Here is a 27197-nt window from a genome sequence, read left to right as displayed (position 1 = left end):
CACAGGGAGCAAAGCCCTACTGAGATTCTGACACAGGTCCAAAGACTCCACTGCATGGTCCCTGTCCCCAGGCTCCCTGTGGCTGGGAGACTGAAACAAGGCAAAGTCATCGAGGGGTGACCTGGGTAATCAGAGGGGGAAGGAACCAAAGTTCCTGGAGGACGGGAGGTGTCTCAGCCCTCTTCTCCTACCCAGGGATGCATGCTTCAAGTGGAGTTCTGGGGGCACTGAGGGAGAGCAGCAATGACCTGAGCCCTCAGGCCACACCTAGGACCGTGCCTGTAGGACCAGGCAGGGGTCAGGCTACCCAGGATGCCTGGCACAGAAGTCCTGGGCAGGAATGGGCTGTGGCCTCCCCGTCCCTGCTGTGGGGGCAGCTCCAGCTAAGAACTGACCTTGAAGGTTTGCACGGCCCAGCTGCGGAAGGCTTCCTCCTGTCCACTGAGCTCGTCCCCTTCCCCTGTTGGGGCGAGCTGAGAGGCCCCCAGATGGGACAGCTTCTGGTCGATGTCATGAGCAAAGGCACAGAACTGAGGGTACATGCTGGAGCCGAGGCCAAACACAGCATACCTGCCCGAGGAGGACACACACATGGAGGAGACTGGAGTGAGCTCACCCCTGCAAGCATCACATGGCACGACCGGCCCGTAAGCCAGCCTCAGACACCCCCACTCCAGCTGGGCACAGGACCGGTCAGTGCACGCCATCTTCAGGTCCTCTCCAGCTCCCAAGCCACAATTGTCACCAACTCCCACGACCAATCCCATGCTCAGCCTGCAGACCTATGAGAGGGACTTAGTTTCCCCGGTTTGACCCTCGACACACTCTGAGGACAGGCTCTCTTTGTGCCTGGACATCTTGGACGAGACTCCCCCCTTATACACAACCAGTACCCTCCCTGGAACCCAGGTCCCAGAACCCTTAGGTCCATAAGGCAGGGCTTGGACAAGTGCGAGTGGGGAAAAGCCTTACCTGAACTTGTTGGTAAGCTCTTTCAGCATGAAGAGAGATTTTTTCAGTTTCTAGAAAGAGAGAGAACCACCAAGTTCTCAGGACAAGATTCATAAAAGCACTGCTTTTACTTTTCTTCTGGTGGCCCACTTCAAAACCGGCCACATCTGGCAGAAGAAGGTTTAGGATCCACAAACGGAAGTCAGTTTACTGGCTGGGGCTCAAGGACCAGTTCAGCCTTAGTAACTCATGTGGGCCTGTAGCGCCGAATAGCCCAGGCCCATCCAGCTCTGGTAGAGAGAGAGCCCGGCATCTCCAGGAGGTCTCCTAATGGAGCATAAGCCTCTTTTCCTGTTTGGAACCTGGTAAATATGACAACTGGTCCCGTACTCTCTAAGATAACCCTGATTTCCAACGAACTCAAGATAACTTTAGGTGAAATATGATACAGTGTCAAATCATATGGTAAGACATTCTCTTTTCTGTAATTTTTTTTTTAGTTATTCCTGTTTCTATTATTATTATCGTCTTTCTGAAAACTAGGGAGAGTCTCAGCTTGGAGCTCCTGGAGCCCGAAGACCTCTAATACTCGGCCATTGCTCATTTTAAAACACAAAGCAAGCTATGCTCAGGCAACAGCGTCTAGCAAAAATTCAAGAACTGTGGCTTTCATTGGATTTATTTTTTGTCGGCTTTCCATTGGGGATGATACAAAGTTTCCTTTACACATGAGTTTTTGAGTTTAAAAAAGGTGGGTCAAACTTACTTAAAAATATAAAGTACGTCCTAGGAAAGGGGTCACATACATATGGTGATAATTACAAAGAAGGCAGCCAAATGCTGGGGCTAGGGCAGCCCAGAGTGATCTGAGCACTCACTTCCACATGTCCTCCACGGGACAGGCTGAATCGCCCAGATCCTTTTCTTGGCCCCCTCGGGCCCTGGCACCCCCGACCACTGGGACCCAGGCCACCCACCTCTCCGTTGCCGGGGGAGTCTCCATTCCCAAACGTGCTGGTCACCACCAGAAGCAGCTGCTCCTCCTCCAGATGACTCAGCTTGTACTCGTCCATGCAGAGGACCTGCAGGGTCCCAAGGGAGAACATCAGCCCTCCACGCCATCCCCAGACACCCTGTGCTTCCCTTCCCCCACCCAGGCCAGGAGCCCCCCTCATCATCTGTTTCCCCCAGGCCCAGCACAAGCGTGGCACAGAGGTGGGTGCTCCACGAATCCCCATCAAATAAACCCCCATGAACACTTCACTCCCCATCCTCCGGCCCCACGCAAGCCCCACCGCCAGCACGTCCACAAGCCGGGGAGGGCTCGTCTCCGAAACCCTGCAGGCCCCCAGTCAAAACGCTCCCACTGCTATTTTGAATTCTGAAGTGTGTGGACGTATTTTCCACAAAAATGAGATGAGCGTGTTACAAAAATGACGATCCTTTAATGCCTCGGGGATCCGAATGCTTCGCCTGAGGCTAATCTCAGGTGACACATGTCACCGCCTCCCTGTTTGATGCACGCCCACGTGACGTGGGAAGTGTCCAAGAAGGACAAAATCCAACACTGACAGAATGAATGAGCCACCCTCTGGGGTTCTGTTTTATTTCCTATTCATCCTTTGCCCCCCTCACGTTTAGCACTGTGCCCTGTAGGGAAGGTGTTGAGTAAATAGGAATAGAATCCATCTACAGGAGCTCACGGATATTGAGACTTGGGTTAGGAGAGCATTTCTCAAAACCGTGTTCCCTGGGACACCATGGAAAAATTGTGTGCTATGTAAATTTGGGAATCCCTGGACACACATCTATCCTTCTGTCACAAATTTACAATGTACGATCAGCACATCCAAGGCTCTGGGACATGCAGAAGCAGGGCAGCCATTTTAACCTTTGCCAACTTGTCTATACACAGGCAGAGAAAAAAGGCCCATGTCCAGCTGAGCCGGCTACCTTGGGGTTGAAGGCACAGCTGAACAAGGCCCCCAGGTCCCGGGCCAGCGTTTCTGACTTTCCTGTCTCCGTCGCAAAAAGGATTGTGGCCCTGACCCGGGACACCATGGTCCTGCGCATCAGCATGGAGGCGAAGAACACAGCTCTGTGTGGACAGACAGACAGACACTGTGCTGACTCAGCCTTCCAGGGGAACATGGGGGCCCCAGGAGAACGGGAGAGGGACAGTGTTTAAAGTGTGGTAGGATGAGGGAAAGGAATGCACGTTTCTTACCAGCTCCTGACCCTGACCCGTGGCCCTTCGCCTCCCTTCACCCGCTCAACCCACTACTCAGCCCCTGGGGAGAATGGAGGACCGGGAAGGTCGGGCCAATGGTGGCAGGTGACCCCCCTTGGTATCTGGACCCCTGCGAGCCATCCTCCATAAAGATCACCATGTCTCTTGGTTCCCTGCCCGTCGAGGCCGAGAAGGGCAGCGCCTGGAAGGAAGGGCTGCAGTTCAGGCCTCAGCACCGACCGCTCCCACTTACTTAACCAAGACTTTGAACGGAATCTTTCTTCTCCGGGGTCTCCGCTTCTCGTCCTGCCAGGTGTGGGTTTTCCAGGCCTCCACCTTCAGAAAGGAAGGCACACGTATGTGAGGGCAGGTGGGCCCTGGCTCGGCTCTGGTGTGGGAATGCGAGGGAGATAGAGGACCCTTCGTGCCCTCTGTGAGGCGGGGGTCCCTGAATGCCCCACTGGGGAGGACGGGGGCTCTGTCTCCCTCGGAGCTACAGCCCCAGTGGCCAGCTTAGAGCTGCGCACACCGGGGTGTCTGCTGGCTTATTTTCCATTAGTGTCCACCCCAGAAGGAAGAGGCCCCACTTCGCTTCCACCTTTAGGGTCTAATTACTAGGCAGGTCATATGATGTAGCGTCCAAACCGGGTTCCTCCTTTGAGAGGAAAAGGAGGTGCTACCACAGCAGGTACAAACTGTCCCCAGCAAACAGTCACCCTGATTTGCTACTTAGCATCTTAAAGTAAGGAAGCTCTTCCTCAAGTCAAACCAAAGTTCTTTTTTGACAAAAAATGAACTGGTGTCAACAGGCAATGGTGATAGAGTGCGTTCTCGGTTGGGCATCCACCAGTTTGTGGGATCCTCCTATCGTGGAGCTAATAATGCTCATCGCTTTTAGAGATGAGAACAGCAGGGCTCATGTGGGTGAAAGACCCACCCAAGATCCTACAGCTAGGAAGTGGCAGAGTCGCCTGCAGGCGTATCTGACCCGGGGGCCAAGCTCTTCACCATCATGGGCTCTGACTGTCTACAGGTGGGGGTAATGGTGGGCAGCCTCAGAAGCGTAAGCCCCAGCAAAGCAATGGGCCCCTGAAGGTAGAATAAAAGGTCTCTCCTGAAGTCCCACTCTCTGTGGGAACAAACGCTGCTCAGCATCCATGAGTGCAGCCTGAAAAGCAGAGGTCTCTGTGTCCCCGCCATGCCCCGTGGGTCCTGCACGAGTGAGCGTGCACATGCGTGCATCTGTGCACACGCACGCGCATGCACGCGCACACACCTACAGACACACTCTCTCCACCCCTGAGCTCCCAAGACAGACAGGAGAGGAAAGCCCTCCCTTACCTGGTAGTAGTAGAAAGGGGAGAGGACATAGTTTAACATCTCCTGGTGGAACACAGGAGTGATGCTCCCAGAAATCGGGGGTACCAGCCAAATCCAGTCAGCTGGGCAGCCCCCTCGGGAGCGGTACTCGTTCTGCATGTACTTCATGAAGGACTCTGCAGCTGAGTGGTGGTCCATGATGGTCACATTCTGCTTCTGAATTAGAAGGAGGCAAAGAGGGGGGGTTGAGGCAAGGGATGGGGGAGTCAGGAGCATGGTCGGTCGGCTGCGGGGCTCCCAAGACGGACTGTGGAAAGGCCGGGCATTCAGTAAAATGGGATAGCCATTGCCCCTGGCCACCTCCTTGCTGCTAAAAACAAATACCCAAGTGGAAGGCACTTTCGGAGCCTCCAAAGGAGCCCCAGAAAACACCATAGCCATGGTAGGCCCACAGGTCACATGGTGGCCCCTCCCTCAGCCCTCTAGGGACAGTGTCAGCTTCTCAGGCCGCATCTACAAGTCTCCCCCAACTCCTAACAAATGGCTCCCTCTGGATGCTGATAAATCCAACCACGGAGTCTTCTTGCCACTTGTTAGTAGAGAGTTCCAGGAGTCACTTCTCCAAGAATGTGGCTCTCTCAGCCAAAAAGGAACTAGACATCTCTGGAGAGGACTGAGTGTTGGTGGGGGGACCGTAGTGTATGGAAGATAAGTCACCACAATGTCCCACATCCTAAAATTGGAAGCCAAGGGTCTGAGCCTTCCTGGAATGATCCAACAGAGGCAGCCACACCCCTCACTGTCTGGGGCAACTCATCGAGTCAAGAGACATTTGTTTAATGTCATGATTCAAACCGTGGCTTCTTATTGGCAGTGTGACCTTCAGCTATTAGCTCCTGAACCTACTAAGCCTTTAAAGCACAGAACATGCACAGTAAGCATTAGCTGCCATCCTTACTTCTGTCTGCTAGGGCAGTGCATCAGGTACTGGTAGTATAGAGGTGAACGCGAGGCCCCTTTTCTGCATTAGATTATATTCTAAGGAGGGGAGGCAGTGGAAGTTGGCTGTCCATGTGGTCTGCTATGAGATATAATGGAGGAGAGTGCAGGTGCTGCTGGGGAACGGAGGGGGTTGAGCTCAGACACAGACCTGGGGGAGAAGGAGGGGATTCCAGAAGCTGCTTCTAAGTGGAGGCAAGTCTTTTTTTTTTTTTAAGATTTTATTTTTTTATTTGACACAGAAAGAGAGAGAGAGAGAACACAAGCAGGGGGAGCAGCAGAGGGAGAGGAAGAAGCAGGCTCCCTGCTGAGCAGGGAGCCCAACATGGGGCTCGATCGCAGGACCCCGAGATCCTGACCTGAGCCCAAGGCAGATGCTTAACTGACAGAGCCACCCAGGCGCCCCATAAGCAGAAGTAAGTCCTAAGAGATGGGCACAGTTAGGCAGGGCATGGGCATTCCTAGAGGAGGACACTGCCCGAGCCAAGGCGGGAGGCGCAAGAGCAGCCTGCTGATGGAGGGCTCATTGCGTCTTTCGAAATCTTACACATCTACAAGCAGGTGCCAGGCCAACTATAAGCTCAGAAGCTGATGACTGTAATAATAACATAATAAGGACAATAATAACAATAATAAGTACAATAAGACTAAGGCCTACCGAGTGTTTGCTAGGGACCAGGTAGCACAACTCAGTGTTGTGCCTACATTTTCATTTAATTCTTACAATAACCTAGTGCGGAAGGCCCTACTATTTATTCCCATTTTTACAGATGAGGAAGTTTATCCTAAAGGAGGGTGATGAGGAAGTCCTGGAGACTCTCTAGCAGTGGAGGGACGTGCTCAGCAATGATCAGGAGACAGTCGAGGATCAGCAGATTTTCTGGGACATATTGGCATTTTGCAGTGACAGGCTGGTGCACAGAGCCCCCAGGAGTCAGGATGTGTGTCCACGGGCAGCAGGGTCCTTCTGAGCTGGGCCATCCCCAGGGGGCTCTTCCTGTTCCGCCTCAGACCCCCTCCACCCCCGCAACAATCAATCACAAGCTTGACCTTCCTATGGGGTGACCAGCTCTGGGAAGCTGTGCAATTGTAAATATTTACTGATGTTCGTTTAATGTCAACTCCCCACTCCTCTCCACAAGGAAAGGGTTTTTGTCTATTTTGTTCACCACTCACATCCTTGGCCAAGCCTAGTGCCCGGCACATGCAAAATGTTCAATACGTTTTGCAGAATGAATAAAGGACTATCTTCCTAGTGGTCTGGCTTCCAGGGCATCTGCCAGCTTTGGGGAGAGGGTTTCAGCCTCTACAGTACTATCTTCACACATCCCCTGCCTCCTTCCCAAAAGGAAGGGGAGCGTTCATATGAGTCAGAGCAGCGGACAGACCAGAAGGCTCAGTCCCACACAAGTACTAACCCGTGTGCGGGCCCACGGAGTGCGTACAGTTGCTCAGCAGAACAAGGGCAGCCCCTGCTCGTGTGGACACGGGCTCTCATTCATTCAGTACATATTTCTTCCCGTATCTACAATGGCCAGACATTCTTCTATGCTCTAGAGACAGAGTAGTGAATAAAAGCGACAAGGCCCAGCCTAACAGAAAGGCATGAAGTACATGTACTATGTGATGTCAGGAGCTAGTTAAGAATTATGAAGAAAAATAAAGACAGAGTTGAAGAAGAGAGAGGGATGGGATGGAGGTGGGTTAAGGGTGCCGTCTTCCATGGTGTGGTCAGGAAGAGCAACTCTAAGGAGGCGACCATAGAGACCTAGATGAAGGGAAGGAGGGGGTCATGGGATGATTTGTGCGAAGGGTCTTCTAGGCAGAGGGAAAAGCAAGTGCAAAGGCCCTGAGGTGGGAACCATCTTGGTGACTTTGGAAAACAGCAAGAATTCCAGAGTGACCGGAAGAGCGGTAGAGGACAGAAGTCTGACTGGAGTGGCTGGAGGACGAGGCTATGGAGGGAGACCTTTCAGCGGGTTAGCTGTAAAAGGAAGCAGGAAAACAAGGTAGTAGCTGGGGGACTTACTTGGTTAGCCGGTCATTTCTTTCTTGGAGATGGGACCTGTTACAGCCTATTGGTCACTGCTGAAAATGATCCAGCAGAGAGGAAGACACGGATGAGACAGAAGAAGGGGGGCAGAATTTTTAGGAGTAAAGTCCTTGAGGAATGGAGAGGGAAGAGGATTCAGTGCTCAAGCTCGGGCAGAGACAAGTCTTGAAAGGTAAGGAGTTGCCTGTTGCTAGAAGCACTCAAGTTTACACTAGAAGACCCAGTGTGAGTAGGAGGGCTTATCTGTCTGCATCCCCAGCGCCTATATGTGCTCAATACTAGTGTGATGCATATAAAAAAATGGACGACACTGTCAGGGGAGAACCAAGCATGAGATGAGCGGTTGGACCAGATAACCTTCTGACCAGAAAGTCTCTAGACTCACAGAACACGACGTACCTGGAAGCTGTGGAGCACAGCGACATTGATCTCAACGACAGCCCGGTCCTTCCAGAGTGAGGCCAGCTTATGCGTTTCCAGGCCCATCCTTCTGCCCACTTCCTGCAGCGGCAGAGTGATGAGGTGAGTTGGTCCTCATAAACCCCCTGGACAGACCCACATCTGCAGCTGGCCCCGCCGGCCGGGCCCCATTACCTCCAGAATGTTGTAGCGCTGGACATCACAGAAGTCCCGGACCCCGATCTCCGTGCCCATGTACCAGCCGTTGAAGGGGCACCCTGGGAACTCGAGGCCACCCACCTCGAGCAGCATGTTGGCCACTGCGGGCAGGGCATACCACTTCAGCTGCAGCTCACGGAACCACTCATACCTGGCAGGGAGGCAGAGCCAGTGGTCACTGGGGCCTGCGCCATTGCCCACCCTCTCCCTCCACCCCCACCGACAAAAAAGGCTTCACAAAAAGAGTCAAGCAAGAAAACCCCTTCCCAACTCCAACCGGGAGAAGGGAATGGGGCACCGTAGGTATCATTCATTAATTACGCATTCATTTACCCACTCGTCCATGCAAAGATATGTTAAGCAACAAGCATGTGACAGGCACCATGCTAAATGCGGAGAACCCAACATAACACAGCGGTTAAGGACTCTAGTGTCGGAAAGCCCAGGTTCAAGTTCTCCTTTACCGCTTATCAGCTGTGTGACCTTGGGATGTGAGTTAGCCTTTCTGAACCTCAGTAACCCCACCAGTAAAATAGAGATACTAGCACCAAACTCATGGGTTTACTATAAAGGTAATGGTATCACTAGTTTGTAAATTCATTTGTTCCAGAAATATTTATAATCGAGCACCTACTACATGCCAGGTACCCTTCAGATGTTAGGGATATATAGCTGAACAAGAAAGGCAGGATCCCTATTCTCAAGGAGCTTACAGACCTGAGTCTAGACTATAAACAAGTGAACAGATGAATAGAAAAATAATAGCAAGGTGATGTGGTAGACAGAAGGTGAGAGTAGCTGCTCTAGACTGAGTGTTCAGGATAGGCTTCTCAGAGGCGGTGACATTCAGGAAATACTTCATGGTAAAGAAGAAATGAACACTTTAAATTTCTGAGGAAAAGGAATGTCAGGCAGAGGGAACAGCGAATGCAAAGGCCCTGAGGTGGGACTGAGTTCAGCGTATGCAAGGGACAAAAAGAAGAGTCCAGCTCAGTGCCTGCTACACAGTGAGTCTCAATATAAGGCATATAAGGAATTTTTGTGATGATGATTGCTGCCCAGAGCAGAGGCTGAACCAGATGAGCTCCAGAAGTCACTATGGCCCTATAGATTCACCACAATAAGAAGAGGGGTAGCTGAGAGAGTTGGCAGGAAGATAAGAGGCCTGGGCTGCTCAGTGTGAGAATGATAGAGCCTTTTGAGGGTTCCTCTCCCAAGGTCACTGCTTTCCAAGTTCCTAGGGACCATCTGTCTAAGCCTCTGCTTCCCCCCATCATCAACATATCCTCCTAAGTCTGAGGCCCAAGACCCAAGTCCGGGGTTGCCGTGCAAGCGTCGACAAGGCAAGCCTTGAGAGCCAGGCCTTTTGCACACTGCCTGCTGCTGGCTGGGCTTTGGGGGCAAGGAGGGGCCTGAGGACTGAGATCTCCCCAAGGAAGGGATGGAGCATGCACGTTGACACACATCCCAGCAGCCCCGCTTGCTTACTTGGGATGTTCCATGGGCACCTCGAGCACAAGGTCAGGTGGAATTTCGAAGAACTCAGGGTCTTGGCCGTCCGCCTGTAGCACCAGAGGCACCACATCGAAGCGGCTGTACTTGGGCTTCCAGCCCAGGTCGATGCACAGCTGGGGGCAAGACAGGCCCAAATGAGTCTCCTGACCCAGGCCCCTTGACCCCTCTGGCTCCACTCTGTCAGCTACCAAGGCTGGATCCCGTACCTGGGTGAACTCCACGCTGGCGGGGTCCCCCAGGATGGTGCCGTCCGGCATCTGGTAGCCGGCATACCGGATGAGCTGAGCATTCCAGACCCGGAAGTCATGCTTCCCATCACTCCGCTGGGGAAACACAGTGATGGCCGACCTTCCCCGAGACAAGGACAGTGCCATTCACTCCTTCGCTTCAGTGGGGGCTCCCAGCCAGCCTCCCCAGGTCCCCCTCTGCCCTCTGTCTTCCCGCTCCTCACCCCACTGCACCTGAGCTCACTGAACCAAACTCCTACAGCAACACAACATGCCAGGCTCTCACTGGCCTCAGTGTAATCTTGCCTCCCTTCCTGACATACCCTCTCTCTCTCCTTCTCCTTCTGGCGCCTCCTCTTCCTTTGAGACCAAGACAGGGACCACCCCTTCCAGGAACATTCCCCATCCCTCGGGTGGGGTTAGCTGTCCCAGCCTTTTCCCTCGCTGCACCTCTCTCTCATGCAGTCCAGTTAGGGGGATGCTTGTCTAGAGCCGGGCATAGGTTCACAGTGGGCTGGAGCAGGGTCCTAGGTCTTAGCCACCTCTGTATTGCCCCCACCTCGCTGCCATGCCTAGTCATGGGTCGGGTCCCCATTATATGGGCGCTGTTTGCTGAACAGAAAAGTGAATGAATGACAGAATGGGCTGTTCAGTCCTATCAGCCTTGACCTCTTTGGTTGGGGGTAGGAGAAGGTAAGGTTTGGGGCGGGGGTGGGTACTGATGAGCAGTGACTCTCCCGGTTCTAAGAAAAATGACACATTGGAGCCTTGAGCTGCAAAACTAACCTCTCATCCCTTCTAAAAAGCAGGGAGTCTGACCTTCAGCAATGAAGATGTTGCTTCTTAAAGACCCCCCATGCCCTCCAAATGGTGCCAAGTCAGAAGGGAACCAAGGACACGGGCTAGGAAGAGGGACTAAGCTCAAAGAGGCTTGCCGAAGAAGCGTGTTTCTTTCTCCTTCCTCTTTCTCCCTGGCTTCTGCTGGAGAAGGCTCCCCTGAGCCCACCTGCGTCCTTTGGCTCAGACTCCAGGGCAGGGTGGGCCCCAGCCGCAGCCCCGGGAAAGGTGCACTCACCTGATGTTGCCGTTGTTGGTGGCATAACGCAGGTGTCTGCAGATGTGCTCAAACATTTCCTTGGCAGTGGAACAGCTCCGGGCATCAAAGACCTGCACACAGCCCACCCAGCCCAGACCATCAAGGACCGTGAGGACAGAGGGCCCAGGGTTGATCAGAAGCTGAGTTACGAGGGACCGGGGGAGTGGCCTGAACGTCGTCCACCACCCAAACACCAAGCAGAGGAGAGCGTTCTCTTCCCTTCTCTGCATCGACACCTCCCGTCTCAGGGCTCCCCCGTCCAGCCTTTCTCCTGCTCTCCTGGGGAAGCCCAGGCAATCCCTCTTGGAAAGCCCTATCAAAACCCAAATCCCAAGAGAACCTGACTTTCGAGCATGTGAATGGGGATTCCCACAGCCCTAACCTAGGGCCTCTACAACATCAGCACATTTTACACCAGGCTCCCAGCATGTTTTCTTTCAGCCCATGTTGGTTTCACTGGCATTTCTCATCAACTTCCCTGTCCCAGCGATTTCCATATTACCCAGCAATGAATGATCCCCCAAGGTAAAGCCTCCTAGAAGGCTAGGATAAAGACAGTGTTTCCCAGGAGCCGAGGATTCAAACAGTCCTCTACCGAGGCACCAGGGTCTCAACAGGTCGTTCGGTTTTATGTCTGTGTTTAATGTGAGACAAAAGACCTGCTAGAAATCCTGTGCTGAAATCAGATTCTAGACTTCCCGGGGGGAGCCCTACGAAGCCCCATCTCAAGGTCACGAACGTGAAGAGAGAACCGGGGAGTCCCGCCCGACTGCTCAGAGCCACCGGCTCGGGGCCTGCCCGCCTCCCCGTTTCCTTCCCTGCCCCGGTCTAAGGAAGGCCACCTGCAGGTTGGACCACTGGATCCTCCCGATGCAGCGGGGGGCATTGCGCCAGGCCTGCTTGGTAGCAAAGATGAGCTCATCCGCTGTCAGCTGATAGGTTCCTGTTGTTTCTATCTCCTTTGTTACCGCTTCCACCCTGGCCAGATGTTCCTCTATTTTTGCCCTGGGGAACAGGAAGACAGCAGGAAGATCAACAATAAGATGGCCTTAGATAGGATTCATTCAATGCACAGAAGCAGGAACTGAGCTCGGCTACCAGGAGGGGAAGACGTCCCTCATAGAGAACCGTTCCCCTCCGGGGCCGGCTTCACAGGTGTGGGACCCCAGCCCCGAGCTCAGAAGGGCTCCAGGCTTGGCTTAATGCTCTCTTGTCCTTGTCTTGAAATTCTTCATCATTTCTGAAAAGGGAGTCCACATTTTCCTCTCTCTCCACCGACTCCTGCCAGTTACCTAGCCGGTCCCGATCCCGATGGCACTCTTGTTTCCAGGTGCTTTCTCTCCAATCCTATTCATCTCAGCTTGGCAAGCATCTGCAAGGAGTGCAATCCTCAGACACTTGAAAGACTGGAGAAAGACCCATCGAGTCAAGTCACAGCCATGTCCTGCCTTCTGGCCACCATCCCACGGTCCAGAGATGAGCAGTCCCTCCCATGCCAGCTCCCGTGTACTGAGTACTCATTCTGAGCCAGGTACTGGGCGACGCCACCCACAGTCGGGGTCTCACTGAGTCTGTGAGGGCAGCGTTTTTGTGTCCATTTTATAGTCTGGAATATGAAGGCTCTGGTAGGCTAAGTACCGGCCCAGGAGCATAAGTGTGATAAAGAGCAGGTAGGACTCAGATTCATGGTGCCCGATGCCAAGCCCCAGTTCTTAACCTTCCACCCTTCACTCTAGGGGGGAATTGCAAGCACAGAGATGTTGAGGGCCTGCCCACGCCTCTCTGAACTGGGATGGGCATTCAGGACCCAGCCTGCAGGGCCGCAGGGCCTACTCAGGAAGGAGCCCTCCACAGCGTGGTCCAACCTCGAAGACCCCCCTTGAGCGTGCTTTTTCTCAACCTCTGCCCTGCTCAGCCAGCCCTCCCAGGGGAAATTTTTTTTTTTTAAGATTTTATTTATTTATTCATGAGAGACAGAGAGATAGAGAGAGAGAGAGAGGCAGAGGGAGAAGCAGGCTCCCAAGGAGCAGGGAGCCCGATGCGGGACTTGATCCCAGGACCCCGGGATCATGACCCGAGCCCAAGGCAGACGCTCAACCATCTGAGCCACCCAGGCGCCCATGGGAGATTTCTAAACTCTTCCTCCTCACCCCTCCCAGGCTGCAAAAATATCCCCCAGGGAGGGATTCAGTCAGAGAGGCTTTGAAACACAGACACACAGACACACACACACACACACACACACACACACACACACACACACACACACACACACACACCCCAACCAGGGAGGGATTCAGTCAGAGAGGCTTTGAAACACAGACACACACACACACACACACACACACACACACACACACACACACACACACACACACACACCCCAACCTCGAAATTTCCAACACCAAAGACAATTTGAAATGGCAACAAACAACACTATGTAAGGAATGAACTCCTGATTAAGGAGAGTGGACGACTCAGAACAGAATGGCCTTTCTATGGACGAAGAGTGTCTTGACGGCTCTTCCTTGATTAAAGAAAAAAGCTCAGGGGCACCTGGGTGGCTCAGTCGTTAAGCGTCTGCCTTTGGCTCAGATCATGATCCCAGGATCCTGGGATCAAGCCCTGCATCAGGCTACCTGCTCCTTGGGAGGCCTGCTTCTCCCTCTCCCACTCCCCCTGCTTGTGTTCCCTCTTTCGCTGTCTCTCTCTGTCAAATAAATAAATAGATAATCTTTAAAAAGAAAAGAAAAGAAAAGAAAAAAGCTCAGAGACCAAACATTTGGGGCTCTTCATCTGCAAGGACACTCCTGGCATAAGGATCTGCTGGATGAGGTTGCTGTTGCCACACTGGGAGCCCTACCCGCCCCCCACAAAGCTTCTAGCAAGACTCCCCACTCTGAGCCCGAGCATGAACACCATAGTAATCACCAGAACACGGATACCTTGAGCCCACTTCCTGGTGTTAATATGTGACTATGTAGGAAAGCGTTCTTCACATTTCCCCCCAATTTTCCTTTAGAATTTTATATTTTACCACTGTTCTCATATAGTCGCATTTCCGAGGCACTACAGATGCTAGAATGCCTATGAGTTCTGAAAAAAAGAGTGTAGCTTTTGGTATCAGTGAATGGATCTGAACAGAACATTCAGCAAGTTACAGTTTCTAACTATACAATCCTTCTTTCGCTAAAGACCGAACCCACCAGCCGTCTGCAACTCTGTGTGATCGTGGGGATGGACTGCCGTTTGTCACTCACACCCCCCAGGACCTCTTGATGGGTTCCAGGTTTGGACTTGGGACTGAGAAACGGGCCTTCCATCTGTGAGAAACAAGTGGATTTGAACACCACCAAGAGCAACCCGGTTGCTTCCCCGGGCTAACACCCACCCAGTGCCTTCCAAATGCCAGCAGGACCTCCCAGGTCCAGCTTGAAGTTGGAACCTTCAAGGTCAAAATGCTGGATGCTAGACCACAGGTTAAAAGCAGGGGCTCTGGTGCCAAACTGCCTGGGTTCAAATCCCAGCTGTGGGACTCCCAAACATCTGACTTCAAGCAAATTACTTCATCCGTGGGCTTCAGTTCCTGTAAAATGGGGGAGTTCCTACAGGTGTCTGTACAATGGGGAGGATCCTAATGATACTCCTTTCATAGAGTTGTGGTGAGCATTGCTCATAAAGCACTCACGCAGGGCCCAGAACACACTCAGTGCCTAGCGAACGTCAGTATTGATACCGTGGCCCAGTGAGGCCCATCAGGTGAATTCCCAGACCCTGAAAGGCTCATTAGTCATTGACAGAGCTGACAGCCCAAGGATCTTGAACGTCCTAGCCACAAAGCACTCCTATAGAGGTTGTGGTTACATAGCACATAGGGCAGCCAACTCCCAACAGGTTACTCAACCCAGCTCTACATCAGAGTCACCAGAGGGGATTTTAGGGAACACAGAGCCCTGCCCTCTCCACGCTTCTTGAGATCCTGATGCCCTTGGCCCAGGGTACCCTGGCATCAGCATTTTGCAAAGTCCTCAAGTGACTCTATGCACAGCCAGGGTTGAAATCAGCAGCATCCATGCCGTTAATCATCATATATTTTACGAAACCCAGGAATACAGAACCCCGCAGAGTTCAGTGCAAAGAGTATGACCTGCCCTCTCCAAGTCAGACGGCACGGATTCTAACTGGGACTGGGCTTCCCTGCTCACCCTTGGTAGAGGAGGGTTTGACCAGGGGGTCCCTGAAGTCCTTTCTCTTTCAAACATTTCATAATGAAAGGGTGCGTATCAGCTCATTGTCAAGGTCACTCAATGTGAAGACGCTGTCTACGCCAGGTTCTGTTCTCACTCCATTTTTACAGATGAGGAATTTGAGGTGCAGAGAGGGTGAGCAGATTGCCCAAGGATACAGAGCTGGTTATTGGTGCAGCCAGGATTCAAAGTCAAACAGCTACACTTCCTGGCCCACACTTTTAACCACTATTGCTATGCCTCTTTTTCTTACGATTATGAGAACTGACTCTGGGGTCTTTCCCCTTGGAAAACTGTGCTTGAGCCCTGGCTCCATGGTGAATCTGGGAAGGGAAAGGGCCTGGGGTCAGAGGGAAATGACGGGACACCGAAGAGCTTGGGGAAAGGGGGCCATAGCGATCCAGCCCAAATGAGACTTACTCTTTGAAGGAACCGTAATACTGGTTGACAAATTCAATAGCTTGAGGTAGGAGCTCGTCTGGGGGGGTAGGCTTGTCCCTGGGTCCTCTGGTCAAACTTTTGGGGTTCATGATGGCTCCCAGACAAGCCTTGGACTTGCAAGCGAGATCCTGGGAAGAGAGAGGCAGGAGGTGAGGGGACTGCCTGACCCCTCAGGAAGGTGTTGACGGGGATCCTCCTTGTGGGCCAGCTCTCCTGGCCACCTCGTTCCACTCCAGCTGCTCCAGCTTCCTGCTGCCCCTCTCCACCCCTGTGGCACCTCCTCCTTGGGGTCCACCAAGCTTTCTCACCATGCACCTCTCCTTTCCTCTACTGGCTGACCCAAGTGGGTATGAGCCAGGGTTATTCCCACCACCTTGGGCTCAGTCTCTGACTCGGCTCCCCGACCAGACTCAGACGCAGGGCCAAGTCAACAGCTTGATCTCTGGGACTATCTCAACTACCTTCTCATTTAAAGAGGCTGATGTGGCTCCTGGGAACACAAATGAACCAAAGGGAGAGGATGCAAATCCTAAAGTCAGAGGATGGCACAGAAAAAATGCTGGAAGGAAGTATACACAAATGTTAACTGTGGTAATTTTTGGAAGGTATGGGAAATCCTTCCACTTTCAAGGTCTTGAAATTTTCGATTCCTTTCTACTTTACAATCAGAACGCTTTCTTTTTTCTTTTTTTTTTTTTTTAGATTTTATTTATTTATTTGAGAGAGAGAGGCAATGAGATATAGAAAGCACGAGAGGGAAGAGGGTCAGAGGGAGAAGCAGACTCCCCGCTGAGCAGGAAGCCCGATGTGGGACTCGATCCCGGGACTCCAGGATCATGACCTGAGCCGAAGGCAGTTGCCTAACCAACTGAGCCACCCAGGCGCCCCCAGAACGCTTTCTATAGTTAGAATAAGACACTTAGGAGAAGGAGCCTTGAAGGACACTTACTCCAACTACTCACTAGCTGCTTGAACTCCTCTCCAATCTCCCTATCAAATAGCACTTGAATCCTTCTAGTGACAGGGAGCTCACCATCTTCCGATGTAGCTCAACCTAGCTTTAGGCAGTTCTGTTAGAAAATTCTCCCTGGGGGCACCTGGGTGGCTCAGTAGGTTAAGCGTCTGCCTTCGGCTCAGGTCATGATCCCAGGGTCCTGGGATCGAGCCCCGTGTGGTGCTCCCTGCTCAGTGGGGAGCCTGCTTCTCCCTCTCCCTCTGCTGCCTCCCCTGTTTGTGCATGCGCACTCTCTTTCTCTAATAAATATATAAAATCTTTAAAAAAAAAAAAAGAAAGAAAGAAAAAGAAAGAAAAATTCTCCCTGTTACTATGCAGTCTCTCTAAAAAAGACTGAATTTCTTCCTGTGATCCTTTATCCCATCTCCTGGACTATCCAGCAACCATCAGGGGACTACCAGGGGGCTGACATCATCTATGTCCTTCTGTTATTTGTGCAGACCACTGGGCCTCTGTTCCCAGTACCCTGTGCCCAAGCAGATCACTGTCTGGTTTGCCCAGGGCGACATCATTTGATTTACTAAAGGCCCAAATGGCTTCCCCAGCTTGGGACGAAGGTGGTTCTCCCTGAGCCGCAGACTTCTCACCCCCTTGGCCTTGTGGTGAAGTGTGTCTTGGAAGGTCATCCCGCTGCCCCAGTTTTTGATCCTCACATGCCGCGGGCAGGCCGATGGGGGCACATCCAGTTTGATCAGGGATTCTGGAGACGTCTAAGAGGGGGAAAACACCAAGGATTTACAAATGCCTCCTCCCTGGGGCCCCACAGGTCTCCCCTGGGCCCTATTTTGGCTTGGGGTGGGCGGCTATGGGCGGAGACCCAGGGCAGGATGTGGCTCTGTGTCCCTCCTCCTTTCCCGGCAGCCTGGACACCTGGGCCTGTGCCTGCTAAGAGCTCCAGGTGCCTGGGCCGTGGGCCAGGCTTCTCTCCTCACCCAAGACCCTGCCAAATGCTCCCTCAGTGGAATTGCAACAGGAGGGACTGAGGTGAGATGCAAGGGAGACTACTGTCACAGCCAGTACTACAGAGAACAGAACTCAGGACAAGGAAGAAGATACCACTGCTTTCCCTGGAGTTATTTAAGAATATGGAAACCATCTTCTATCCCACCCCCCACCCATTTCTCTGTCCACTTCTCTGGAACGCTAAGGTCCAAAGCTCTTAAGAAAGATGGAACCTGGGGCCTAGAGGCCGGGGGTTGGGACTAGGGCTCAGCTGCTGAGTCCAGGATTACATTGGCTGGCTCCATGAATGGTCGGCCCACACCGGCAAGCGATCCAGGGGCCATAGCACCACAGGTGCCACTATTCCTGCCCACCACGGATCATCCCACTCTCCCAAGGCCTTTCCTCACCCCTACCTGTGCCCCTGGGGGTCCCCAGCAGGCTGCTCAGCCTACATCTGCCTGGGCGAGGGAGGAAGGGCCTTCCCACACCCGTGTGACTCACTGACCTTGACCGTCCCCGTGAGGGACTGGGGGGACTCATTCCGGTGCTTGCCGAGGCCACGACACTGGGGGCCATCCTGTGTCACTAGACTGTGAAAGGAAACAACCAGCACGAGTTAGAGTATCTACGGGCAGAGAGGGATCTTGGAGCCCCGCCTGCCAAGCCCGCATATGATGGACGGGAGCACTGAGGCTCAGAGGGTGGGAGTGAACTTCTCAGCTGCTAGTCAGGAGGGTGTGTGTATGTGGTGGGGGACGCAGCCGGTCAGACCCAGTCGCCCCACCATCATCGCCCTCCCCCTCCTCCTCTTCTCCTGCTTTCCCCCTACAAAGTGCGGAGCTAAGCCAAAGCTAGCTGCCCAAACAGTGATCCACAGAAGCTCTGGGAAGATGCCCCCTTCAAAAGCCAAGTACAAATGTGGGAAGAGACTGGGTGCACAGAGAATGGATCCTTCAACCCTGCCCTCCCAGGCCAGCAGCACTGCCCAGTACCCACTTGTCTGGAGGGACTTGGGCTTTTTACGTAAAGCCCCTGATTTATCTTGGTTTATTTATTTATTCTAAATTGTTATTATTTACAGTAAATGTTGAGCATACACGAGTAGAAAGAATGCTGTAATAAGTCCCCATGGGCCTTTCACTCAGATTCAACCCCACCCAATTGCCAATCTCGTTTGAACTCTACTCTCCCAGCGTCTGCTATCATTTCAAAGCAACTGAAACATCATGTCATTCAAAAATATCTCAGTAAGGATATCTGGAAGTCAAGGACTCTTTTAAAAAGTATGTTGCTTATATTTAATTTAATTTTATTTTTAAAATATTTTATTTGTTTATCTGACAGAGAGAGAGAACGAGCGGGGGGGGGGAGTGTGAGAGGGAGAAGCAGGCCCCCTGCTGAGCAGGGAAGCCCGATGCGAGGGCTCAATCCCAGGCCCCTGGGATCAAGACCTGAGCTGAAGGCAGATGCTTAACCGACTAAGCCACCCAGGCACCCTCTCATTTTCCACTTTATACATATTGGTAATGTGTTGGAATGCGAAGAATGAACCTGTGTTACTTTAATTATTGGGAAAAGTAATGACTATATATTTAAATTAACATTATATAATTAACTACATACTTTAATAGCACTACATGATTTGTAACTATAAAGAGATAGTGTCTCTTGAAGCGACCGTAAGTACGTATCAGAAAGCAACGTCTATCTGAATGGAGTGATTCAACAGCCTTGTGAAGGACCTTCCATGTGACCCCCTGCCATCACCCCGCTGGTCTGAACTGGGGGCCCCGCCAGAAAAAAGCCAAAATAGGGGCATCTGTACAGTCAGAAGGGGTAAGCCATGGTTGAGCGATCATCACGGGGCTCCTTAAATCGGAAGATGCTTTGAGGCTGGGGTCCTCAGTGAGGCAATGCCTCGCTGCTCTTGATCTTTTGCCTTCACCCCTCACCCCCACGTGCACAGTGCTTGTTCTTGCCTCCTTTTACTTACTTGTGGCCACTGGACTGGAGAATTTGAGAAGCGTACTGGTGCACAGTAACGTTTAGATGGAGAAACACTGTCTGCACACTTCACATAACTACTGCCTGCAAATATTAAAAAGCTACCTGAAAATCCACTCTACCGAGGGTCCACAGTCTGCCTGAACCCACTGCCTATGGCTGCATATTTAGATTGTGTCCAGTTTCTCCACTATTATAAATAATGCCTCAAACTGTGTACATGGTCTGATGCCGCGCGGGTGCACGCGTGCAAGCATAGAAAAACACCTGGGGGAGATGCCAGTAAATATTAACAGTGACTAGCATTTTAATGCAGATGACAGCATGGGCGATCTGAATTCTCCTTTATAGGTTTCTGCATTTTCCAACTTTAACTATGACCATGCATTCCTTCATAATTAGGAATCTTTTTTTTTTTTTTAATTTGAAAAGCGAATCAACAAAGCTATGCACAGTCCCCTTCTCCCCCAGGTAGCTAATTTCTTTGGGCTAGCTGCTGAGAGACGGGGGAGCTGGAAGCCAGGTGAGCATACTAAGGATCTGGATACTTGTCGCCCAATTACTGCACAGTCTATTCCAGACACTCCTGCCATTTGGCTAAACCCACAGCTATGCTCAGCCCTGTTTGGTCCTTCGTGGGAGCAGTGGACCCTTAAGAACCTGCCATCATAAAGAGTGCTGGAGTGTGGTGCTTGGACCCAGCAACTATCCACAAGCCTCGGAGTGACTGAGGATGGCTGAGGTCGGAGCTGCGGTCTGTGGCTTGTTTGTGGTAACGGGGGTCCGGACTTCCCTTGCAGTTCCCACTCCTGACCACCGCCACTGCATACACGGGGTGGGGGTGGAGGCGCTCTGGGAAACGGGTCTAATTCGTAAAACAAGAACCTCTCTGCTCTCTTAATCCTATCTGTCCTAAAGCGTGCAGCAGCTCCAGTGCTGAAACATCCATCCAGAAAGTTCCCAAATGCTGAAACATCCCCGATTCCTACTCCTGCCCGCATAGACGCCTCTCCTGGGAGCACGCGGGGCTTCCCTGGGTCGTTTGTGGCTACTGAACTGCGACCTCTGATGCGTTCTAAACGAGGAAAACACTTGATTTAAGTAAATCCGCATCGGAATCCTACGAGCATTCCATCCCTCACACTTTGACGGAAACCCGGGGGTTCGAGCCCGGTCCCGGCGCGGGAGCCGCCCGCCACCCTCGGACCCGGCCCGACGGGAGTACCTGGCTCGGCGGGGGCCGCAGGCGGGCTGCGGCCGCAGGATCCTGCGCAGGAGCCGGCAGAGCCGGGGCCGGGCGGCCTCGCACGCAGCGCCCAGCCTCTCGCGCATGGCCCCGGCGTGGGCGCAGCTCCCAGGGCGCCCCTCCCGGAGCCGCCCCGGCCCCTTTAACGCCACGGGACCCCGCAGCCCCCGCCCCGGGGCGGAGCGAGCGGGGGGAGCGGGGGGAGCGAGGGGAGCGGGGGGAGCGGGGGGAGCGGGGGGAGCGGGGGGAGCGGCCCCACCCCGGGCCTCACCCTGCGCCTGGCCCCGGGGCCCGACGGTCGCCCCGCGCCTCGCTTTCCGGGCTGCGTCCCCCGGCCTTCTACACCCCTCGGCGTCCTCAGGGAGGTCGGCCTTTGGGGCGCCCCTGGACCATCTCCGTGCCGGGATCACCGGCCTCCGCGGCCGGCCTCGGCTTCGTTTACTCCTCGTGAAATAACAGCAAGGTTTATAATGATTCCCACTATACGGCGCTTCGAGTTTGGAAAGCCAACTTTCTTGTTATTTCATCCACCCCTTACTAAATCCAGTCCAAAAGGCGGTTCTGTATTGTTTCCTCGTGATTGAGAAGGCAGCTGGGGGCCAAGAGAAGTTAAGGATCCTGCGCCAGACCACACGGTAGCTCCCCAGGCCACAGCTCAAGCTCTCTTATCGCACTGGGCTGCCCCAAGGCGTGCTATTTCTCTTCTGCATGTTCTGTGTGGTTCCAGGAAGGAAGCCAAAGGAAGCGCAGGGCTGGGGGTGACGTTTAGTGGGAGACATGGTGGGCTCCGGGGTCCTGGCCCTTGCTACCTGTAAGGCACGGTGCCTCGCGACTTTGCTCCATCTGTGAGTAGCTCCCAACATTGGAAGCAGGATCCAGGCAGGGACAGAACAGTAGCCCTCAACCTCAGAGTACAGGTGGCCCTCCTGCATGTACTCCACTACATTTAATCCCAAACCCAAATTAAAGTGGAATGAAAGAGAGTACCTATTTATTCGGAGCCAACTGCAGCCTGGCTAGCAACACTCAGCTCAACTTTGTTCAGAATGCTGTTTATCTTCATCTGGATGTTGCCTTTGTCTCTAAAACACACACACACACACACACACACACACACACACCATGCTCACTTCCTAATCATTTGTTTACATAAAATAGAGAACTATGAGTCACATATAATAGGTTCTTGGTCTTATTACATCTGAACAGATTTGAAAATTCCTTTTTAAAATCAAAATATATTAATTGGCTCCATTGCCTTCAGGATAAAATCCCCTTTGTACTGCTACTTCCTTTTCCAGGAACATCTTCCCCACGCCAACCCCCTCACTGTATGATAGCAGTCCAGCTGGGTCTCCCTCCTCCCCAAGGCCTTCTCCCGCCCCACCCCTCCCCACACTACCACCAGGCCAGGAACCCTGTGGTCTCCGCAGAAAAGATCCTGGTGCACCCACATTGCCTTCTAACCTCCCGTCTATCTCTCTGCCTACCCCACCTCTGCAACCATATAGAAAGCTCTTTTAACATCCCTTTCTGCCTGCTGAAGCAGAGGAAGGCACCGTTTCCCCCATCCATTCCCTCCCTGACAGCAGGAACTCTGTCTCTTTTCTTGGTCCCTTTCTCAGCCCATAGTAGGCCCTCAGGGAGAGCCTGCTGAGTGTAGAGGTTATTATTTTGGACTTGGTTCAAACCTCAACTTACCACTTCCCAGGTGCCGACCTTGAGGAAGTAAGTCACTCAACCGTGTAAAGTAAGGGAAATAATAGTTCCTGCCTCAACACTGACCCCATAAGGACTTTATAAGCCTTGTTATTTTTAACTGCTGTGTATGCAGTTAGTAAATGACTCTGCTTATTGTTTCTTTAATTGATAAACAGAAGGGCTTCACGGCCATCTCTAAAACCCCCAGCACCCTGCCAGGTAAGTAGCCCTTGGTGAGTAATTGTTCATGGGCTGGGACAAGCCCAGGACCATGAAGTGGCAGCTTGGTGTAGTGGTTATAAGCCAGACTGCTGGGTTTGGCTCCTGGCTCTGTCATTTTGCCAACTGTGAGATCTTAAAAATTACTTTAATCTTCTAGGCTCCAGTGTCCTCATGGCTACAGTAAGAGAATAACAAAAACTCCTTCCTCATGAACTGTTGGGAGGGATAAATGAATTAACGTGCAATGTTTTCTCCCCATTCCCTCTAATAACCTGTGTGAGTCCTCCCCCCAGCTCACCCCAGCTCAAGAAGACGAGTTAGCTAGTTTGCCTCAAGTCCACCTACAGCTCAGGTTTCCTGAATGGTCCCAAACCACAAGTCAGGAATAACTGTCAGTGCTGGTAGAAGGTGTGGGATTCAGGGCTCAAGGCTGTAGGCCAGGGGGATTCAGGGGGATCTCAAAAGATAGGGGGTGGGGTGGGTCGAGTGGGTCTGGATGAGCGGAGGGAGGAATGTGCTGTGTATGGGCACTGGGGAACTGGGCAGGTGGGATGCCCCCCTCCCCGTCTGGGAGGGGTGATCATACAGAATGCCATAGTCAAGCCTCAGTGTGGTGACAGGCCATGGGGAGCCACTGCAGACTCTGGAGCAGGAGCATGGCTTGCTAGAAGTCAAGGTGGAGTAAGAGAGGTCAGAGCCAGTGTGAGGGGCTGCAGCCGGGAAGTGAAGAGAAGGAAAGGACGCATGGTTTGGCGACCTCCTGAGACTGTGGGAGGAGTAAGGAAGTCTGCCCCGTTTGCCTGAAGCGCCAGGAGGACACCTAGAGGCTCTCCAACCCTGCGCTCTCACCTCTCGGTCTCGTGGCCACCACAGCTCAGACTGCCTGGTTTCCAGAACACCCTCCTCCAGCTCCAGCCACACCCACAGGGGGACTGCCTTGCTCAAGAATCTGCAGTGGCTCCCTGCCTCGCCTCTCCTATGGCGGCCCCCCAAGCACAGTCATGCTTGGTTCTGTCTCTGAGGGTTTGCCAACCCCCCCACCCCCTTCCTGGAATGTCTTTGCTACTTGTCTTCATCCCCCCGCCCCACATTCTACCCTCTCTGCAGGCCCACCGAGCCCACCTCACTTCTGGGAAGCCCTGAGAGGGGACCCTGTTTAACATTGCTCAGCCTCATCCTCGCTGCCCTCAGCAAGAGCAGTGACAGCTCCTGCCGATACCATTTATGGAGCATTTCCTCTCTGCCAGGCACGGGGTGAAGTTGTTTACATGTGAAAACTCACTGAATTCTTACCATGACCCCAGGAAATAGGCCTTCCTGTCCCCTTCTTGCAGATGAGGAAACCGAGGCTCCGCGGCTAGGGGACTTGCCAAAGGCCACAGGACTAATAAGTGGCAAAACCACCTGCTTATCTCCAAGCCCCTGCTCTTAAACTTGCTGCTTTTCTGTGGCCTCTGGCAGGTGTGCTCAGGGTGGCCCTGCTGCCCACCGGAGTCCACGGGAAAGCTTTCTGGGGCTATGGGGCTTGGGGGCAGCCCTGTGCAGACTGGGGCTTTGTTCTGATTCATAGGATCCTGTTATTGCAGATTGACTGGGGGCGGGGTGAGGACGTGGATGAGGAAATCAATGCCCAGTCATGTGACCTGGGGGAAGTCCCTCCCCTTAGGACTTCTATTTCCTCATCTGTAAAATGAGACAATAACTCACACTTCACAGAGCCGCTGTGGGGATCAGGTGAGATGCAATGCAGGTGAAGTGTCCCGTATAACCTTGGCACGGAGTTACTCAGTAACTTGGGGCACATGGTCAATGATAAGAAACCCTAACATTAGTTGAGTTATGCTATGTATGGGCAACTCTGCTAAGTACTCTCTATGCACAGTCTCGTCTCATCCTCAACATACTATGGGGCGGGTCCCATGGGTGTCCTCATACTATGTCTGAGCATCAGGGAGGTTAACTTGCCCTAGGTCACACAGCTGGTGAGAGACAGCCCAGGGCCAGCTCGTGCAGCCTGGCACAAGGCTTGCCTAACATCCCAGTACTCTACACCAGGTTGATACTCAAAATATCGAACCATTCATGAGGCATACACACCAGTGAATCCGAACAAACATCAGCCAGGAGGCCGCCCTGGTTCTAACCACTGAGCCCCACTGCCTCCCATTCTCAAGTCAGATATTCCGTATTCCCTTCCTATCTTCTTCCCCCAGAGACTCCAGAATCCCCGAGGGGCAGGACTCCGCCATGTCCCTTCCTTCTTCACACAGTATCAGGCGCAACGAGGTGTCCACGAAACAGTGGCTGCACTAAATTCCAACAGGGACATCCAAGAAGCCACGGGCGAGGACAGATCTCCAGTGAGAAGCCAGAGTCAGGGAGAGGAATTCTGAGCTGGTGGCGCAGAGCAGGGAGAGGGAGCCCAGGGGAGACGAGCGGTCGGTGGTGGCAGGCCAAAGCTTACCTGGAGGGGACCCGGCTGGCTTTCCCCACATTGTTGTTGATGTCTGTTTCCTCGGTCAAGTCGAACCGGTAGGATTTGGCCTTGAACAAGAACTGCCAGGGACAGGCCATCTCTACGGCTTTGCAGACCTGGTCACTTGTCTGGATTTAAACTCCAAGGTTCTTCACTGTGGGGCTGACGAAGGGGAAGGAGATGGTGTCAGGTTAGGAAGAGTTGGCAGAACTGAGCCTCCTCGATATGGTTAGTTTATTACAGAATCAGTACAAGAGCTGACATAAACAGTCTTAAACACCCACTTCATCCCTGCTTGCAACCTCTGTTCCTATTTTGAGGTTGGATTTGGGGATCCATGGACATGGGTTTTAATTCTACAAAGCCACACAACAATCTAAAGGAAAGACTGAACCCCATAGCTCAGCGAGGACAAAGCACGTATCCTTTGAGCCTCCTTAATGGGATCTGCTGGCCCCCCTAACCTCGGGCAAGGTGGGGAGGAGCCCACCTGCGTTGAGACGTGGATGCCTCATTCCCAGCAGTCTAATTAGCAACTGTCATGTTACACCTGTCATTGGAGAGTGCACTCAAGTCGTAGCTGCCTTTAAGATTTTACAGCTGTTGTCAACCTTAACCGTCTGCTCCTTTTTTATGGGGGGGGGGAGTGATATTTGTTTGAGACTCTTTGTGGAATTGTTTGTGAAAAAATGTACTCAGCCCTCAACATTTGAGACCACCTTCTTTAAAAAAGGTGAAAAAGGGACAGCAAAGTTGGGGCACCTGGATGGCTCAGTCGGTTAAGCGTCTGCCTTCGGCTCAGGTCATGATCCCAGGGTCCTGGGATCGAGCCCCGCTTTGGGCTCCCTGTTTTAGCAGGAAGACTGCTTTCCCTCTCCCTCTCCCTCTCCCACTCCCCCTGCTTGGGTTCCCTCTCTCACTGTGTCTCTCTTTATCAAAAAAACAAAACAAAACAAAGGGACAGCAAAGTAGAGGCCCAGGTTGGGTCTGGGCTTGCCCCCAGCATGCCTTCTCAATGGCAAATCCCTCCGCCCTAGGAGGCAGTGTGTGATGTGGCCTGTGGAAGAATCTTAGAGGCCCCCAAACCTGGGTTCAAGTCCTGGCTCTCCTAGTTACATTACCTGGATCAATTTATTTACCCGAGACTCATTTCTTCATCCGTAAAATGGACTTAATAATATTCATCTTCCAGGGAAGAGGTGCCCCTTATAAGGACTGGACAGGATAATCTGGGTAAAAATTCTTAGTGGATTCCTCCCCGCTCTCCAATCTGAATTTTCCAAAGACGGTTTCCCTTGAAATGTAGCAAATTTTGCAGGAAAACTATCTGAGTGAGATGCCCTTTTCAAATGGCCCAACCTCCTTTGGGCATTTCTTAGATTTTCCACCAGTTTATCTCTGTAGGCAGAAAATTCTCACAGTTTTCAGGGCCTTCCCGGACAGGAAGAAGCAAAACCCTCTCGAAACAGTCGCTTCGCCAGAAATGAAGACAACTCACCTCGCAGCTGGTTGCCCTGCCTCTGCAGAGGATGGACAAGCACACAGGGAGACTTGCACCTTGACGCCTTCAGAACCACCTCTAACCCAGTGCTCTTGCCAACGGTGGCTGAGAGGTCTCAGAACAGTGATGCCAACTTCTCTGGGGCCAGAGAGTCTCAGGCTCAACTGACTGCACAAAGTTATAAGAGCACTGGCAGCTAGATGTATTTATACCCACCCCGTGTCATCCAGAGAGCCGTTTTTGCATAAAGGTCTCTTTTTGTTGTTTCCAAAGGGAGTGTCCCCGGCTGGGTGTACAGTTAGCTAATTTATGATGGGGCTCCTGGCCTGTGGGTGACCTGACCCTGCTGTTACATCACTCTGTGTGGGACATCCTCAGTAAATCCAATGC

General features: G+C 52.6%; 1 protein-coding gene across 3 annotated transcripts in view; it reads right to left on the bottom strand.

Annotated features, from left to right (window-relative positions):
* The window catches only part of NOS2 (nitric oxide synthase 2), a 38338-nt gene extending 11360 nt beyond the window's left edge, over positions 1-26978 (bottom strand). Inside the window, exons 1-17 of one of the 3 annotated variants that reach the window (XM_027567746.2) lie at positions 26805-26978; positions 25295-25468; positions 18163-18247; positions 17300-17422; positions 15677-15825; positions 11852-12014; positions 10989-11080; positions 9893-10034; positions 9660-9799; positions 8148-8322; positions 7953-8054; positions 4523-4717; positions 3435-3517; positions 2905-3049; positions 1929-2033; positions 973-1022; positions 396-570 (exon numbers count right to left, since the gene is read on the bottom strand). In XM_027567746.2, the coding sequence (XP_027423547.2) occupies positions 396-570; positions 973-1022; positions 1929-2033; positions 2905-3049; positions 3435-3517; positions 4523-4717; positions 7953-8054; positions 8148-8322; positions 9660-9799; positions 9893-10034; positions 10989-11080; positions 11852-12014; positions 15677-15825; positions 17300-17422; positions 18163-18247; positions 25295-25404 (2034 nt within the window). In that variant the 5' untranslated portion in view covers positions 25405-25468; positions 26805-26978. Of the gene's footprint in view, positions 1-395; positions 571-972; positions 1023-1928; positions 2034-2904; positions 3050-3434; positions 3518-4522; positions 4718-7952; positions 8055-8147; positions 8323-9659; positions 9800-9892; positions 10035-10988; positions 11081-11851; positions 12015-15676; positions 15826-17299; positions 17423-18162; positions 18248-19650; positions 19746-20886; positions 21022-25294; positions 25469-26804 lie in introns of those variants that run through there. The other 2 variants (XM_027567747.2, XM_027567748.2) reach the window with 2 other exon arrangements.
* Positions 26979-27197: the final 219 nt, after the last annotated feature.

Source organism: Zalophus californianus, chromosome 16 (genome assembly GCF_009762305.2).
Source record: "Zalophus californianus isolate mZalCal1 chromosome 16, mZalCal1.pri.v2, whole genome shotgun sequence".
Taxonomy (NCBI): Eukaryota; Metazoa; Chordata; class Mammalia; order Carnivora; family Otariidae; genus Zalophus; species Zalophus californianus.
The sequence above is the reverse complement of the archived record's forward strand: the minus strand, read 5'-3'. Positions and strand labels throughout refer to the sequence as shown.